The sequence below is a fragment of the Dermacentor silvarum genome, chromosome 7 (genome assembly GCF_013339745.2).
Source record: "Dermacentor silvarum isolate Dsil-2018 chromosome 7, BIME_Dsil_1.4, whole genome shotgun sequence".
NCBI classification, from domain to species: Eukaryota; Metazoa; Arthropoda; class Arachnida; order Ixodida; family Ixodidae; genus Dermacentor; species Dermacentor silvarum.
This window is the reverse complement of record NC_051160.1, coordinates 16,917,865-16,935,943: the sequence shown is the minus strand read 5'-3', so window position 1 is coordinate 16,935,943 and position 18,079 is coordinate 16,917,865. Positions and strand designations below refer to the sequence as shown.

At 45.5% G+C, this 18,079-nt stretch overlaps 3 protein-coding genes and 1 long non-coding RNA gene across 4 annotated transcripts in view; 2 read left to right on the top strand and 2 right to left on the bottom strand.

Moving 5' to 3' along the window:
- LOC119457618 (transmembrane protein 87A) overlaps positions 1 to 18,079 on the top strand; it is a 99,287-nt gene that overhangs the window by 32,683 nt on the left and 48,525 nt on the right. The gene's annotated exons all lie outside the window — the stretch shown is intronic.
- Positions 318 to 5,217, top strand: LOC119457623 (small nuclear ribonucleoprotein Sm D2). Its single transcript, XM_037719246.2, has 3 exons — positions 318 to 569; positions 658 to 834; positions 5,020 to 5,217. Exons 1-3 carry the CDS (start codon positions 565 to 567, stop codon positions 5,192 to 5,194), a joined length of 357 nt encoding a protein of 118 aa, XP_037575174.1. The 5' UTR covers positions 318 to 564; the 3' UTR covers positions 5,195 to 5,217.
- LOC119457621 (proteasome subunit alpha type-6) lies at positions 9,982 to 15,426 on the bottom strand. Its single transcript, XM_037719244.2, has 7 exons — positions 15,269 to 15,426; positions 15,073 to 15,155; positions 12,080 to 12,174; positions 11,934 to 12,015; positions 11,702 to 11,857; positions 11,464 to 11,642; positions 9,982 to 10,163 (listed from the first exon to the last, which is right to left on the bottom strand). Exons 2-7 carry the CDS (start codon positions 15,146 to 15,148, stop codon positions 10,011 to 10,013), a joined length of 741 nt encoding a protein of 246 aa, XP_037575172.1. The 5' UTR covers positions 15,149 to 15,155; positions 15,269 to 15,426; the 3' UTR covers positions 9,982 to 10,010.
- Positions 12,768 to 15,056, bottom strand: LOC125946634 (uncharacterized). The gene is made up of 2 exons (XR_007467731.1): positions 14,913 to 15,056; positions 12,768 to 14,826 (listed from the first exon to the last, which is right to left on the bottom strand). It is a non-coding gene; the product is annotated as an uncharacterized LOC125946634 (long non-coding RNA).

Sequence of the window (18,079 nt, the reverse complement as noted above, 5' to 3'; positions counted from 1 at the left end):
CGAGTACCAAAAACTGGTCTCAAAGGCCATGCTTCGTCCTACAGCAAACGACCAAAAAAATTATAAGTGACGTCATAATTGTTTTGTTTTTAAACATTTTGGTTGAAAATTTTCAATTTCTTAAGTTGGTTAAAAATCTTTAGGTGTTATATTAGACAATTCGGATCAGAAAATACAAGGCTTCTGCAAAATTTGAACAAGAACATTGCAAATCTCAAAGGACGTGCTTTTGCTAAAGAATAACGAGAGCCAAAAAACGTCATAATTTTTTACAGTCAAGCCGTGGCCAAGCCATGTCAAATTATAGCCGAGCCATAGCCAAGTCAAGTTTTAGCGGTTTTCTCCGAGCGTCCGCAGCGTGTGTTGATCGCATTGTATGCGTTGTGGAGGTTGACGCCGTAGTTTATTGTGCAGCCGCAACGCGTAGCTTGTGCATTCAACGCGTAGCTTGTTCACCCACTGCCGCCGTAGTCTTCGTTCGTCCCACGTTTGAGCTACTTTACGCCTACTACTAAACTTTTTCACGGGATCGTCGAAGTTGGAACTACCGCTTCTACAACCACCATGTCGTAAGTGCTTTTTCCTTCGTTTCGCTTTAGTTGTCCTAAAATATGCTGCATAATATGACCGTCTCTTTCTTCCCCTTCCAACCACCAGTCTTTTGCAGAAACCTAAGAGTGAAATGACTCCGGAGGAGTTGGCGAAAAGAGAAGAGGAAGAATTCAACACCGGACCCCTTTCGGTGTTGACTCAGTCTGTAAAGAACAACACTCAAGTGCTCATTAATTGCAGAAACAACAAGAAGCTCTTAGGTCGAGTGAAAGCCTTTGACAGGTAAGGACGCATATTTCTTGCAAACCTTTTTTTGCGGCGCATGCTAGTAACTCGCCTCGCGTCTCGTTCTGTTCACCGTTTTACAGGCGCGTGGTGGAGTGCTGACACAACGCCGTCTACAGTGCAATCCAGTAAAAGCCATAATTCACCGAATATTTATCATGCTTTATCCTATAATGATGCTTGTTGCGATCCTTAATATGTAACACACCACCACTTCAAATGTACCAGTGCCTCGGAAAAATGCTAACATATTGCTAATCCACAAAAACGAGATGCCAAAAGTCTGAAAAATTACAGACCTATTGTTAGCTTGCTATCTTAAGTATAACTGTACAATATGCATACACTCCGCTGATTTTAAATAGACTCTGAACACAACTTCGAACCCAGGGAACAATCTAGCCATAAGAGAAACCTTGTAATAAAAAAAAAATGGGTTGCCTTCAACAAATCACACACACCCACATCAGCGTACTGACATCCTTGTGAAAAAATAAATAAATAATAATCTGCTCATTCTGATTGTACTGACTCACCAGGCCTAAGTTCATAAGATAACAAACATGAAAGGTAGCTAAGGATTGTGCAGTGAGCAGTAGAAGGAAAATTACAGGCATCACGACCTGAGACATAGGTGATGTTCTAGCTGAAATGAGTTGGGTAGGCCATGTCATAGAAGCACGGGAGCTTGGGCGAGTTCGTGTGACTTCATGGTAATCTACATAGTACGGAAAACACATGGACGTGAAATGAAGAAATCACAGGGCAAGTGCTGTTCTGTTAGTTCTTCACCTTTTGTCCCCTTGTTTTTTCACTGTGCAGCTTATCATGTAAGAGCCTTATGTCAGAATCCCGGCCTTGGCAGCCGCATTTCGGTGGAGGCTTTATGCAGAAAACACCCGTGTACTTAGATTTAGGTGCACATTAAAGAACACGTTAAAGAACCCCAGGTGGTCCAAATTAATCCGGAGTCCCCCACTACAGCTTGCCTCATAATCAGATGGTGCTTTTGGCATGTAAAACCCCATAATTTAATTTTACATGTCAGAGTCTCCTACAACTAGAGGGAAACTCTGGCACTGTGATCATTCACCTATCATGGCAGTGATGGTTAGCACACAGATTTGTCTGGCCTTTGTGCTTGTAACTTCAAACGTTCTTGTTGCTTTATTTGCTACGCTGTTTCTGCCTCTATCTGCCTTAATTTTGAAGCAATGCTCCTTTTCTAAACGCAGGTAAAACACTGTGCACATACGTTATCACTGTGAACTGTTGCTCCTATGATGCATTATTTTGTTGAAAATGATAAATTTCCCAAGTCACAAAGCCATTTGAAACCAGAAGGATGAAGTTTAGCCAAATCAATGTACAAACCATTATTCCAGTGCTGGCTGAATGACAGTGCTTGCAGCTTCCACAGACACTAATGCCACAGCTCCCTCTAATAAATTTTGTAGGAAGCTCTCTGGGTCATGTAATGCATAGAAAAGACGATTAGCTTTAAACGAGTATTAAGTACCAAGGGAAGGGCAGTGCAACCAAGGTTGGCAAAGGAATAGATGGAGCAAGAACAGAATTCATAGGCATATGTTAGAGTTGACTGATGCAGGATGGGGTAATTGGAGATCTCATGGAAAGGCACGCATACAGCTGAAAGCTTGGGCACTATTGTTGAACAAAGCGCCTAGCAGAAACTGACCTGTCAGTAATAATAATAGAAACTATTGGAATGGAAAAGATTTTAGGGTTGTCGAAGCCTCTCAGTCCAGGGCCCCACTGGCTTCTGCTGCCTGCCTGACCTGGCTAATTAAAGGGAAGCTGAAGAGGTTTTAGAATTTGAATATTTACGGGGGTTTGGAAGGCTGACACTGTTTAATTAAACTCCTGGAGTTATTTTCTCGATTATGGGCGTAGCAGTGCCGCAATCGCGGTTAAAATGTTCGTTGAAGCTCCGCCCCTTTCGCGCGGCGAGCGTAGCGGCGAAAGACCGGGCGCAAGGATGACGCCAATACATGGGTCACGTGAGCACTCTTTTCGTATCGGGCTCCTCGCTGATGCATAAGATGACGTCACGATCGCATTTGCCACCAGAGCCCGTTAAACGACCCCCGGCGTCTCACGCAGACGCTGCAGCTTGTTTTTGCTAAATTGAAGCAACTAGTGGTGACTTCAGGCCTGTTAAACTACGATTTTCGTTCTCAAGGGGTGAAAAACTATAATAATTCGTTGAAAGCTAACTTTTTTTTGAAAAGTGATTCAGCTGCCCTTTAAGGACTTTTGTCTTGCCAGGTCGGAGCGGGCGAGCTGTGCCTCCCACTGCTCCATTGTGTTACTGGTATTTGGCCTATGAGGGTGTTTAGCGCACTCCCAGGTTATATGTATTAGGGTAGGTATGCCACCGCATCAATGACAGTTGGCCCTATAACGAGTGGGATACACGGCGTTTAGCAATTTTAAATGGGGGAATACCCCGGTAGGTATTTTACGCCAATCGACGGCCGCTTCCCCGCTAAGTTGTGGGTGAGGCGGCGGGTATTTTCTGCGGACTCCGCGCTGATGAGCAAGGATGTCTTTGGCATTTAAATTGGTGGAAATATGTGAGGGATAGTGCAAGTGGTTGGGGTTAGAAGAGGACGCTGTCGCTCAGTTAGCAAACCCTCGAGCCAACGCATTAGCCTTTTCGTTCCCCTGTACCCGCGCGTGGCCCGGGCACCAGAGTAGGCGATGACGGTGGTTGAAGGATTTGGGGATTCTCGCGTCAGTAAGATGAAATAATTTCTAGAGTTTTGAAACCAAAAAAGAATAAATTGCCCAGTGGACCTAGTGCACTGCAGCTTTGAACAGAACAAGTGGCGCCACCGACGGCACGCTGCAGTACTAATCAATTGTCTCAAACAACCTCAAACACGGCAGCAAGCATGACGCTTTGTAGGGACCACGCCGAATAGCGGGCTAAAGCTTGGGAAAATAGTTATAGCGTTCAGCAAGCACGGCCTCTGATCAAATTCCCTGAAAGTCCAAGCAGAAAAAACTTAAGAGAAGTCAACGTCACAGTAGTGCGGCACAACGTGCCTAAAAACTGCTCTCCCACTGTTGCTATGCTTTTACAAGGATTAAAATTGATGAGCCCGTGTTTTCCATTTATTTGTAGAGATATTCCAGTCTGGTATTAATCGCTCGTAACACATCTGGCCATACGTTTAGCACTCTTATTGGTAAAATGTCACGGGTACGTGCAATTCTGTGGCTTACCTTATCGTATGTGGCTTCTATCGAGGCAACTCTCAAGATATCTTTTGCTGCTCATAGGAGAATATGGCAGCTTAGCTTGGAACTCTATAAAGAAAGAACCCTTCAATTTCTGACCACTGCCTCAGCCACAGAATACAGTGATTCGCTGCCTTGCATCTGCTTCATTTTATTTACCTAGCCTAAAGTGCTTTTCCATATGGTAATGTGTATTTTCTGCTTATCTAAGTCCGATCATTCCGATATTCTGCAAGCTGCACATGACATCGCTTAGTTGTGAAAACATTGCTGCAGAGAAAACAAATCGTGAATTAGAATAAGACAGACAACAAAAATGTCCTGTATGAGCTCAGCAACTACATAGTCTAAAGGACTATACTCGAAAAATTAATTGGTGACAAGAGTCGCAGAAGTATTTCAAGGCAAAATTTTGCACGGAGGCCGCTTTGCATCTTCGCTATCTGAAACGTTATGTTTTATATGGCCCAAAATTTCATGGTAGTTGGCTTTTAATGCCAATGCAGGTGTAATTGGTGGTTGTGTGTAAATGTGCAGCTGGTGCATTTTTCTTGCAACATTTTTGCATTCTCCATGTTGGCAAATCATGCTCGTGCGGCTCAGAAAATGAGACTGGCAGCCTGTTGAGGTTAGGTTTCAAATGTTGTGTTTGCTATGTTTTGGATGGCTTAGCGCTTCGCACCAATGAACTCCCAGGGGTCTTTTTTTTTTTTTTTCCTTCTTATTGTATTTTGTGGCCGAAACCCAGGAATTGAAAATTGCATTGGAGAACAGGCCCACATTCTGTGGACCAGTGCCCATATTTATCATTCGTAAATATTCCATTAAATTATGTGACCGAACAGGTCCGTCAGTCGTGAACTGCCTTTGCTCTTATATTTAATGCCCTAACCATGTCATGCCATCATCATGCAGGCACTGCAACATGGTGCTGGAGAATGTCAAGGAGATGTGGACGGAGATTCCGAAGACGGGAAAGTCCAAGAAGAACAACCCCGTGAACAAGGACCGATACATCTCCAAAATGTTCCTCCGGGGGGACTCCGTCATCCTGGTCCTGAAGAACCCACTGGCTGCCGCCAAATCGTGAATAAACAGAAGAGTGCTGTGTATCATGAGGCGTCCTCTTGCAGTCTGACACAGGTTTGGCTTGTTTAAGCAATGGACTGTAGTTGACACGATTGCTGGTTGAGGCTTTGCTTGTTATCCTTGATAAAACCAAACCTAAAGCACCTACTAATGGTTCTCACATCTGCAACTACGCCTGCATTTCAAAGAAATTATTTTAATAAACATCAGTGGTGCACGACTCGCTTGTACTACAGGAAAGCAAGTGATATGAAAGACAGCGCGCATAGGAGTTCCAACGTAGTGACAGCATTGTCAGCTGGAGTCGCAATGTCTGTGTAAGATGGACTGCTGAACTACATCTGTTGAGCAGCCATTTTGCAATGTAAAGTGTAATAGCACATATACTTCATGCAAGATGCCAGCAGTTCCGAGGATGGTTCTGGTGCCAACAGAAGATTGTTAGCGTGTCATTTTACGAACCATTGGTTCACATTTTTTTTTTTTTTTTTTCTGACAATAACTGCGCAGTTACACGTTTCCATGGTCTGCCGTAAGTCAATGTGCACGCAACTAGACCTTCTGCTAGTTTGCATACTGCAGCTCAAAGGATGTTCATCATTGTCAGTGTATGCCACTAACTTGCATTCTCATGGCTAATCATGTACCTGTACACTAACAAGCAAGAAAGTGTATGGGAGGATGGCCACCATGGGAAGGCAACGAACACCTAATAGCCAATATATGTGGGTTCAGCTCTTACCTCTGGCAAGTTATCTTTTCATCCACTTTCATTTTCTTTTACCTTATTCCTGTATTTTCTATTAACCATGACGTTTAATTTCTCCTACGCTTTCCCTCGAGCTCCTGGGATCCCCTCAATTCTTGCTCAGAGTTACCAAAACAGTGGCAAAGACTATACATATTTTAATGCAGTTGCCTAGAATTGGGTGTTTACAGGCACATTTCACAGGAGTGTGCATGCTTTTGGTGCATTTTGCCTAGCCATCTAATTTCATGTAGAGACTTTCCAAGCTGCCTTCTGTAGATATCTATGCCACTAAGTTGAGTTATACCTGTGCCATACAGGCACAGGAAATGACATTAACATTCTAATGCCTTAAATTTTAATGCCATTCGCGGGGTGCCACACGGACATGCTTAGTGGCATTAAAGCTCAATGCCACTTGCTGCGAGTGGTACTCATAACTTACTTTGCCATCCAATGCGTACTCTCATTCCCAATGTCTCCACATTCTGACGACACTAAACAAATTTGTAGCGAAAAACTATTCATATACCTTTTTTTTCGTGGCATAGTGCATTCTCACAAGCATCACAATTCACTTGGCCATCGAAAGCTGCGGCCGCTTCAGCTTCAAACAGTTTACAGCTGGGGATAAAAATGACATTCCTGAAGTAAACTACATAAAGTATGCCTAATAACATTTTTCACACTATAAACATTTGTTCCCTAAATATATACCGCTGAAACCTTATCGGGATCTCGACGAATGCCGTCCTTGCTCACAATGTGACCCAAGACCTTAATTGTCTTGCTGGCAAAACGGCACTTTTTCGTGTTCAGCTGTAGGCCAGCGTTGGCAAGGCACGTGAGAACTTCGGCCAGGCATTGCAGGTGTTGAGAAGGTGGAAGAGAAAACAACAATGTCGTCCAGATAGCACAGGCAAGTCTTCCACTTCAGGCCACGCAGAACGGTGTCAATCATGCGTTCGAATGCTGCGGGTGCATTGCAGAGGCTGAATGGCATTACATTGAACTCGTATAGCCCATCTGGTGTTGAAAACGCTGTTTTTTCTTTATCGTCCTCTTGCATAGGTATTTGCCAGTAGCCCGAACGCATATCAAGACTCGAGAAGTACTCGGCATTCTGCAGTAAATCCAAGGCATGGTCTATGCGAGGCATAGGGTATACATCCTTACGCGTGATCTTATTGAGTGCCCGGTAATCGACGCAAAACTGCACAGAGCCGTCTTTTTTCCAAACTAGAACGACGGGGGATGACCAAGGACTAGCGGAGGGGTGTATTATCTTACGCTGCTGCATGTCGACGTTTTCTTCAACGACTTTCCGCTCGGCAAGAGAGAGACGCGATATGGTCGACGACGAACAATGGACCCGCCATCTGTCTCTATCCGATGCGTGATGACGAAAGTCTGTCCCAATGAAGAGGCATGCGCGTCAAACGAAGCTTCATACTTTTTCAGCAAAGCAAGCAACTGTTGTGACTGTGAAGGGGTCAGGTCGGAACTGATGGCAGCTTCAAGGGCAGAGAAAAATGCGGAACGCCCAACAGAAGGAGCTTCAGAGGAAGCTGCTTCAACAGAAACAGAGAGATGGTCGGATTTAGTGACGCAAGCCAACGTAGTGCCCTTAGGGATCAGAAGTTTTTCGGATGTCGGGTTGGTAGCGCAGACGAATGCAGAGCCATTCTCAAACTGGACCAGCGCTGACGCAAAGACTATCCCTCTTATGAGCCAGTGCGCAGATGGTTGTACGAACACGTCACCATGGTCAATGACATCCGACGCGATTGCAACAATTCTCTGACGGCAAGGAAGTAGCTCGGTGTCTTTTGCAGCAAGCAAGCGAAGCGGTGAGTCATCTGTATGAAGTAAACGGGTGGTGTCGGTCATGTGGAGAACACGTTTCCAACAGCAGATGGAAGCGGACGCCCGTAGAAAGAAAATCCCATCCTAATATCAACTGCTGGGTACATGAACTTAGCACTGCGAATTGTATATAATGCAGAATTCCATCAATGTAGACACGAATAGTGCACATGGCGGCAGGTCGAATGGCGTTCCCTTGAGCAGCGAGTAGCATAGGTCCATCAAAGGAGTGGTGACTTATCTGAGGCGCGAACACAAATCACGGTGAATAATTTACAAACTAGCACCAGTGCCTATTAAAGCTTCCACGTGCACTCCTTCAAAGAAAACAGATAGCATATTATGTGGACGCGCTGGAGGAATTTCTGTCCTGTCGAGCAATGCAGCTTTTCCTCCAAAACCTGCATAATTTAGTTTTCCGGGCGACGATCGGCGAATGGAGAAGCTGGTCGAAGTGGCGACGTAAAGCGACGAAGGGGTGACAGCGAGCGGCGTCTGGCCGGACGGTAGCCAGGAGCCGTCGCGGAGGTTGCAGGTGGCGATGGAGAGCGGTCGGAACGCGGAGCATAAGGACGGCGTTGGAAAGAGGCCCCAGCAGAAAAGTCGTCCCGTTTGTAGGTGTTAAATCCGCGACGCTCGTCTTGCTGCCGCTTGTGACATAAACGTGCAATGTGGCCACGATATCCACAGTAGTAACATATAGGTCGGGTTGGACGCCATGGTGGAAAGTAAGGTTGGTGAGGTGTGCTGGTAGACATCGAAGCCAAGTGCGTCTGCGTTGGTTTAGGAGGCATCGATGGCACGAGGGCTGGGGTAACTGCGGCTACCTGCACGTACGTTGGTGGGGGCCTAGGGACTAGAGGGTCCGTATACGCAGTACCCGCCATAGACGCCAACTCCTCCTTGACAATGTCACGCAAAGTGGTATTGGGGGCGTGGGCAGGAATGGGACCTGCCGAGAAGCCAAGAGACTGCAGCTCTTCTCGTATGATTGCGCGGACCATTGCGCGCAACGAGGGATCGGCGGTAGGGTTGTTGTCAGGGGTGTCCGGGGGTGGCAATCGGACAGATTCGAGTTCGTCGAGGCGCTGGCACGTAGCTACAATGTCAGCGACGGTAGCCAGGTCCTTGATGGCCAACGCATTGAAGGCAAGAGGCCCAATGCCTTTGAGTATGTGGCGTACTCTGTCTGATTCGGCCATGGAAGCGCTGACGCGTCGACAGAGAGCGAGGACATCCTCTATATAGGAGGTATGTGACTCGCGGAGTTGTTGTTTGCAAGTGTCGAGTCTCTCGTCTTCGCGATGGCGGAACGAACAGCCGGAGTACCAAAAACTTGTTGGAGCTGCTGTTTGAAACTGCTCCAGTCGGTGAGGTCGATCTCATGGTTGAAAAACCGAGTCTTCGCTACGCCCGTGAGATAGCAGGAGACACGGCGTAGCTTCGTCACCTCGTCCCAGTGGTTAGCAGAACTCACCCGGTCGTAGTTGTCAAGCCAATCCTTCACATCTTCACCACGAAAGCCAGCAAACAGATGGGGGTCGCACTGGGGCCCACTGACGATCCAAGAGGCTGCGGCAGGTGGAGCCGAGATTGTATAAGTGCCAGAGTGCTCGTCCTGCGGCATGTTGGCGGACAGCTGGCACAAACGGCGACCTGAGCGAAGCTCCAGGAGGTAGAGCGGGCGAGCAGAGTACGGGGGACCGAGGAGCAACCTCCACCACTTGCGACGTAGCGTTAACATGACCTTTAATAATACGCCACGAAGTTGCGGCGGACCGATCACACTCAAGGCACAGATCAGTCTCAAGATGAGTCCCCACAAGCGATGAAGACAAAGAAGCCGATATGATGATGAACATGTGCAGCCAACGAAGAAGTGACTGAGAAATGCGCACACTATATATTTTTTATTAGGACTGGCAAGCAAACTTAAGCGTTTCACTGCAGCTATCGCCATCGCAACATTTGATGTCATTAAGTATGCACGTATAGCAGTGACCGAAATATAATGACAATTAACCTTGCCATGTGGTACGGGTATTAGTTTTTGCTACATTTTAGACAGGTTGTAAGGCTGCAGACTCGGAACGTGTGGAAATCATTGATTCGCGACAGCATTTCTATGCCTTGCTGCCGAAAATATTCCCTTCTAATGAATGAAAAAAATAACGTAAAGAACTGGACATTTTTATTGAACTCATCACTCCCTCTCGGCAATGGCTACCAGGTGTGCATCCACCTCTTGCTCGGTGAGCACACGGAAGTTTGGCTGCTCCTTGGACACCACACCCACCTCCACCTCGGACGGCTTCAGGTCGGCTGACAGAACGCTTGACAGGGCACTCAGGGCCAGCTGCACACAAAGAAAGTGCAAGGCTTCGAATACGCTTGCCAAAAAAGAATCGGCTCCACAGCACCCTCTGCTGCTGATGCTTCTGTGATATCATTTCATAGTGGTGTTGAGGCATCAGCAGTGCTTTCCATAACGTAAATCTTTTTGCTTGTGCACAGTGAAAACAATCAAATCATGCAAGCTGGCAGTGCTATCTATCTACAAGAGGCATCCAGAAAGTATGTTCTGATTAATTTTATAGGTGCAATCATCAAAAAAATAAATGCTTATTATATTCAAGCACTTGTCACATTGCAGCACCAAGTATTGTATTCCTGTGTCATAGAAGCCTACTGACAGTGACTGAAACCAAGCAGTCACCTCTTCCTGGATGGAGGAACTGCACTATGAAAACATTACCCTGCCAGGAATTGTTTTAGTTGGATGAAGTGGTCAATGTCCCTGGTTGCAAGGTCAGGGCCGTATAGGAGGTAATTTTAAATTGCTAGCCACACACTTTCCATCAGTTTTACAGATACGAGTAATGGCTGGCCAATATAGTCCTCACTGTGCACTGCACAGCCTGCTGTGAATACCTTGCACCATCATCTGTCACTTATGACGTCTGGTCCACACACTTTCCACAACTGCCAGCGGATATCTTCCTAATGTCAGCTTCTTTGCGTGCGAAAACCTGATGGTGTGCCATGAAGTTTGCATCAGTCAAAAACTACTACTGCAGTGCTGCACCAAATTTGCACGAGTGCAAGTGCAACACTTGCATCATCTTTCGGGTCACTCGTAAACAAACAGTTTCTAGCAGGGCACTGTTTCGTAAGTGATGGCGTGGTTCAGGCAGAGGTATTCTCCTGGTTTCAATCACTGGCAGCACATTAGCGTGGTGCTGGCGTACAAAACTAGTGCTGTCCTACAACAAATTACTAAAAAAAGGATTGTTCACACTTAGAAAGCAGCCTATACAGCACTTTATCTGACGATACAGTATTGCTTCTATTTCTTATGTTTGTGCTTGATTTAAAGATTAATCAGAATTTTATGGACTCCTTTCATATACTGGGTGCTTTTTGTGATTTCACTTTGCATACACAGCACGCAGAATCACTTACGGTGCATATTAACACAGCAGATGAATGTAATGCTGATCCCTCTCGGCAATACGCCGTTTTTAAGAAGGTATCTGGACAGCAGCATCATGTGTGCGGCCACAAGCAAAGACTGGTATACTCGGCACTCCCCAGGTGAATAAAGCATCAAATCCAACATAAACCAGCACAAGTGCGCAGTGGAAGAAGCATCTTACCTGTATGGTCTCGCTGGAGTTGTAGTCCTGGCGCTTCTTAAACTTCTTCTCGAGGTAGCTGTTGGCTTCTGTCTGCTTGACACCAACACTGGTGGCCCGGTAGCCACAGTAGTATCCTGCTGGGTCTGCCTTGTAGAGCTGCGGCCCGTGCTCAGGATCGTAGGCCACCAACATCATACCTGCGTGGGGGCCAGTCATGAATATGCGCATCGGCCAGCCACTGCAATCAGGCACTCACTGCAGCCGAGGGGTCTCATCTCTGCGTTCTGCGTGTACACCTGCGAGATGTCAGCCACGCGGCGGCACAGCATCTCGACCGGGATCGGATAGCCGTACTTGTGTTTCCAGTTGGCTGCCTCATAGCGGGCACGCTGCACCTGGGACTGGCCATCAGCTGCACAACACAGAGCAAATACTCGTCAATGTTGCGACACCACGTGGCACTGACGACAAGGGCCCCTGGGACTCACCCACCACTCCTGTCATGACGCAACCGATTCCCTCAGTCAACTGGTACAGGTGAGTCACGCTGGTTGGCTCCAGCAGCTTGTCCTGGTGAAAAAAAAAAACTGTGCTTAGATCATTCAAGATGCAAGGGTTGTGTGAAGCCACGTACCGGCACTTTCTTCTGTGTGACCACCACGGCTGTGTCAACGCCCTTGACTCCGATAGATGTAAGGGCTCCCTGGTTGATGGCCTTGAATGCATACTCTGCGTGGTCGTAATTGAATTTTGGATACTGAACATCACGCAATGTGCTACTTTATCCAGCAGACTGGAAAGCACTTCATTCCATGCCTCACAGAATACGTGACATAGTTCTAGTACATCATAAGAAGCCAACAAACAGTGACGAAGACATGGGTTCGTTCCCTACCTGTGGACAGTTGTTTTTTCATCCATTTTCATTTCCATTAATTTATCAAGTACTTTCCCCTATGTTGTCCTTGGCGTCACTGTTTGTTGGCTTCTTATGATATGATTAATAAAAAACGGGCCCCTCGGTTCCCTTTCTTCTCGTTCATTACATAACGAGGGCTCGAATCCGGCAACATTGATGCCTTCAGGTAGCATATGTGGGTTTATTGACCAGTTGCCATCACCCAAAAAGATCACGTGCTCGTGGCGCTGGCTAACACTCCCAGGATTAGTTCTAGTTGTAAAAACATAAATACCCCAGAAAGTGGATGGGAAAACGGCTCCGCGGTAGCTCAAACGTGAGAGCATCGCACGCGTAATGCGAAGACGTGTGTTCGTTCCTCACCTGCGGACAGTCGTTTTTTCATCCATTTTCATTTCCATTAATTTATCATTTCTTTAATTCAATTAGTAAGTACAAGTACTTTCCCCTATGTTGTCCTTGGCGTCACTGTTTGTTGGCTTCTTATGATATGATTAATAAAAATCGGGCCCCTCTGTTCCCTTTCTTCTCGTTCATAGTTCCAGTACATCACTCTCATCATTTGGCTTGCTTAGTTCTGCCTCTAACCAGTGCCACTGGTGATGAGGGCATCCTTTGTCGCAGAGCACATCTGCTACTTAATTTACTGTACGAAATAAAAAGTACAAACAGACTTCTTTGATCAGTAGATACAGGAACAGCGCTAAAATCATGTAGATAACGTACACAAAAAGACCATTGATGCAGCCTTTCCTACATTTGCGACACTGCTGTCTCAAGCTGAGTAACCAAATAGTCAAAGCACCCAGATTCATAGCAGGACTGACCATCTCAACTATGGGTCCAAGCAAGGCATTGCGCATCTTTTTGTACTTGCTAATAAAGGGAGTTTCAAGTATGTTTGAATGAAATTAATCAGCGAGACAGCTCCTCACTAAGGCCTAGATTATGCAACCTGCATAAACCGTGTAACTTAGAAATGGATTTCAAAAGTTGCACAAACCTAATGATTACAATGACACTGCCCTGTGCTTTTTCACCCACCTCTGCTTACCTAACATAAAACAATTACCTCATTCAAAGGCATGCCTGCACACCTGTGAACTTTGAAAATTCGAAAGATCACTCACTCAACACCAAAAGGGAGAAAGATGGAATAGAATGCAGTTTGTCCTGAGCACACCCCTTTTGTGAGATACATAAGCACTTTATAACAATAATTGATTTTCAGACGCAACATACAAGCAATTGTGGAACAGCACAAACTGTCAAGCAATGTGTTTCAGGTCACAGTGACTTTTTCAGCGATTTTGTTGTTGGTGATATCGCCTGCTCTGTGACCTTGTCTGAATAGAGCTACTCGAGGCATCACCCTCTGGTGTCATATCACAATGTGAACACTCTCAAGGGTATGAGACCGATGAGTTAAACTTTCTCAGAAGACTGAATTTATTTTTTGTAAATCTTGACAAACCATTCGTAAAATCGTAGAATGAGCCTGAATCCTGTAAACAGGTCAAGCAATCTCATTGGCTTCCCACACAGCAGTGCATAGACATTCTATATAATAGTGCTGTCATGCAAAACAAACGCAACGAAATACGACTTTTCTAAGCAATAGCACACCACAGGCTGAGAACTAAAGCTTTCTGCCACTGAAGGCGTGCACAGTAGGATTGGAAAGAAGCAATAAAGAGTGGCGACTAAAGCACTAGTAAATGACCTGGTGGTTTAGAAATACTGAAAAACAGTTCTGTGTTTTACAGCTGATGATTACCTATGTGGCGTTTCACTTTGTATTGGGTGATCAACAAGAATTCGGATCTGACACTGGCAGTTGCCAACTTTCAACTACTTTGCACTTGAGTTCATACTGTCATGAAGTGTACTAGCTACCATCACAAACAATGCATTCCGATGGTTTCAACTTGGATGCTAAGCATGCACCTTGCAACTTGTATCAAGTGGAACCATGTCTTCCAACACAGACACTTGTCTCCTGTATCGTGGAACCTCCCCAACACAACAAAGTAGGCCTCTATTATGATTTGTCATCTAGGACTGCCCGAGACGCTGCGTACACAATTCTCATTGGCTGAAAGGAAAGCACCACCTCAAGCAGTCCAGGATGACAAATCGAAGAGCCCCACTGAGAAGTAAAGTTCCCTTGCGCTCTCTCTCTCTTTCACTTAGTTGAAGGACCATTTCCTGTTCCATAGGACCATTTCCTATGCCTCCTGCCTTTGCCTCCTTTATTAAATTAATAAAGGAGGCGCTGCTCCTGCTTATCCGCTCTGATCAGTGGCTGGCTGATTTAGGGTAATAATCTGCACTTGATGCCAAACAATAATCGTCATCTAGCTAGCTTGTCAAACAACAATCGTCATTTTTTTTTCATTACCGTTTCGTTAAAGAACAGCATGCGCGCATCCGCGCGGCATAGCGTTGACATGAAGGTGAAACTCATTTTCTTAAATTTTTGTGCGCAAACAAACAGGGACGAAGAAAAGGAGACACAAGGACGAGCGCTTTCAGTGTAAGTGTAAACGTGGTTAACAAGAAAAATAAATGCACGCAAGATAGATTACTACTGTTCGAGGACAAGATATGCCCCAAAAGGCGTCAATATTTTTAGGGAGCAACTTCTCGAAGAGAATGCCCAGTTTCTGCGCTTACCGACAGGAACAATTGAGAGGTTGTCTACACACCTACTTGGTACAGCCTTCCTTCGGGAGAGAAGATTGTGATGTGACGGTCAAACCCGGCGCTCGTTCCCCGTGCCATGATGACGCTGCAATTGAGCATTTCGAGGGACACAAGTCATCGCACTTCCTGGCGCACAACCAGCCACGAAAGGTCGTTTACTAGTGTAACTACAACCTACGCATCCTGATCATGACTTACCACTGGCCCTTCCTTCAAAGTGTAACAGGCAGCACTCGTAGTACGAAAAGATACTTGCGATGTAGGCACGCACAACACTACGGACTCTCACGAGTCCATAACCGGGAGGAAAATCTAGCCGATCTTGGCTCTGGCTTGTGCGCGGCTTGTGTACTGTACGTTGTAGTGCGATTTAGAGTGTACTAGACAATGGCAGAGTGGGCCGAACGGCGCTCTCCCGCTCAGGCGCCGCGTGTGGAAAAATTGTGCGAGGGCGCTGCGAGCGAACTGGATTGAGGCGGAGACGCGCTCCGCAGCATATTCAACGTACTTTCGCTGCCGGCGCCGAGGCCAATTGCGCATAGTACGCTCTTAAAATAGTGCTTTATTTTAACTGCAAAATTATGTTTATACCATTTTGGCAAACATATATATTTGAGGCATGGCTTATACAACGCGACGTCTTCAATTTTGCTGTAGTTGTCAAGCGCGTCGTCTGCTAGCGAGCGCGCGTTCGCTACTCGGGACACTGCAAACGTCCAGTTTTGTGCAGTACATTTTTTTTTTTTTGCATAACGTCTGTGCAGTACATTTTTTTAATGTTTTAGTTGCTTTGGTGCGCCCATAACTCTTGACGGCCGTTACGAAATGTAGTTTTAGCCAGATGAACTGCTGTTTTTACCACTGTCTTCTAAAAGTAACTGGTATCTCTGTAACATGAAGCTACGTAAGAACATTTTATTATTGATATCGTGTCATTTTACGCGCACTTCTTGTTGGTGGATATTGATCAGGGACATCGATCGAAGAAAACAATATTAGAGTCGAATAAACCAGGTTTATTAACTGCGTGGCGCGAAGAATGGCGATTGTATCTCTAGGAAAATAAAGCAAATGGTACATAGACATATATTCACGATATATGTGTGAGGGAAAAATTAACAAATATTCTATGCACTAATTGAAAAAGTGAGAACTCCCGCCCGGAATAAGCGCACGTGTTTGCAGTAACAAACACACTTATTAGTGATTACGTACGTACGTACGTACTGCACATAAAACTCTCATTCGCAGAAAGAATACTCATAGCAGGCATATATATATACGCAAGTGTTATTGATATACTACGACGCTGAATAGTCGTTTCCGTTCGAATGTAGCGCACCATTGAATTAAGACTGTTATTCCGAATGATTGTGCTGCCCTGGAGTCGTGGCTGTTGCGCAGAGACGCATTTCCTGAGAGAATTAACGCACGGGCGTTAATAAGTCCTGCTTAACAAGTTCCTAGCTGTCATTCAATATAAACGCTCCCGTTTGGGGCAGCCTGTGAATCTGCTAACTTGATTCAGGCAAGGAAAACTTTATTTGACAGTCTCACCATGTTTGCAACCCATTAAAACCGAGTGCCCCATGTGGTACCACACTTATCTTCAACGAACGCAACAGATCTGCACATATCTCTACGTGTATGTGAGGTATGCCGTTCCTTTATTCGTTTCATTATGGTCGTTATGATAGTGCACCGGATAACTGAAAGCAGCCGTTTATAATATACAAGCTGCTGAGTTGAGCGGTCATACATTTGGGAACGGCATTACATTTATGCATGAAATATAGTATAAGCGTAACATGTTTTTCTCGGAAATCAAACTCGAGAATAATTTACAACTATTTTGTTTACACCCCTAGAAAAAAGCCGAAGAACGCAGCCACGTGCTTTTATCTCTCTTTTTTAAATTTCAATAAATTATTGGGTCTACGTGGCAAAACCGCGATATGATTATGAGGTTTAGTTTTCACCACCTGGGCTTCTTTAACGCGCACCTAAATAGAAGTACACGAGTGTTTTCCATTTCGCTCCCGTCGAATTCCGCGACCTAGATTGAACCCGCGAGTTCATGGAGTTTAGCAGCCCAACGCCGTATCTACTATATAGCCACTAATTAGGCTTTCTTTCTTTCCCTTCTTTTTTTCTTTCTTTTTTTTTTTTTGAGTTTTGACAGGGAAAAAATTCCATGTACGGCTTATACGGCCAAAGATGAGCATATAGAATGACTAGCTAAAACTGTTTTCGGTGCTCGAGGTCCTACCGCAATAAATGATCCCGTACCAATTACTCCGCATTCTGTTACGCGAGGAAGGCGGAAACTTGAATGGACTGTTGCGCTGCAGTTTACTTTTTTTATCTATAACAATGCTTCCCGTAAATCTGAGTACAAGGCGCCGGATGGGGCAGATATGCTGTATACTACTTGTTTGAAGCGGCAAGCAGGAAGGTTACATGTGTTTCTCCGTCTGCGTTTCGCAAGACCTACTGATGGAAAACTATATGCGCAACAATACACACGAGAGATACATGCTGCTTGAAGAACGAGAAAAATATTTATTCTCCAAAGGGAACCGTACAATAACATCGTAGAATGAAAGCCGACACTGCGGCCGCAATGCACGCGCATCACCGAGCGGCATTAAAAATAAAATAAAATAAAGAAGAGAAAGCAAGAAATTCTTAAGGCATAAATACATGTCATATGTAATTATGAACACCATTTGAGCGGTCTGAACACAAATATCAGCGCGCGAAGTAGTACGAATGACCCTGCTGAGCTGTATCTCCAGCAGCTTCCAACGGCGCGACCTTGATGCGGCCCAATCCACTTCGATCGCAGCGCCGCCATAGTATTTTTCCACATCAGGCGCCTCACTGCAAAGCATGCGCCGCCCCAGCCGCTCGTCCCACTCGAACCGTATTCTAGTACTTAGTGCGATTTATTGAACACTCTAGTGCGATTGCAAGTATAAAGTATGGCGTCCATGACGTTGTTTTTAC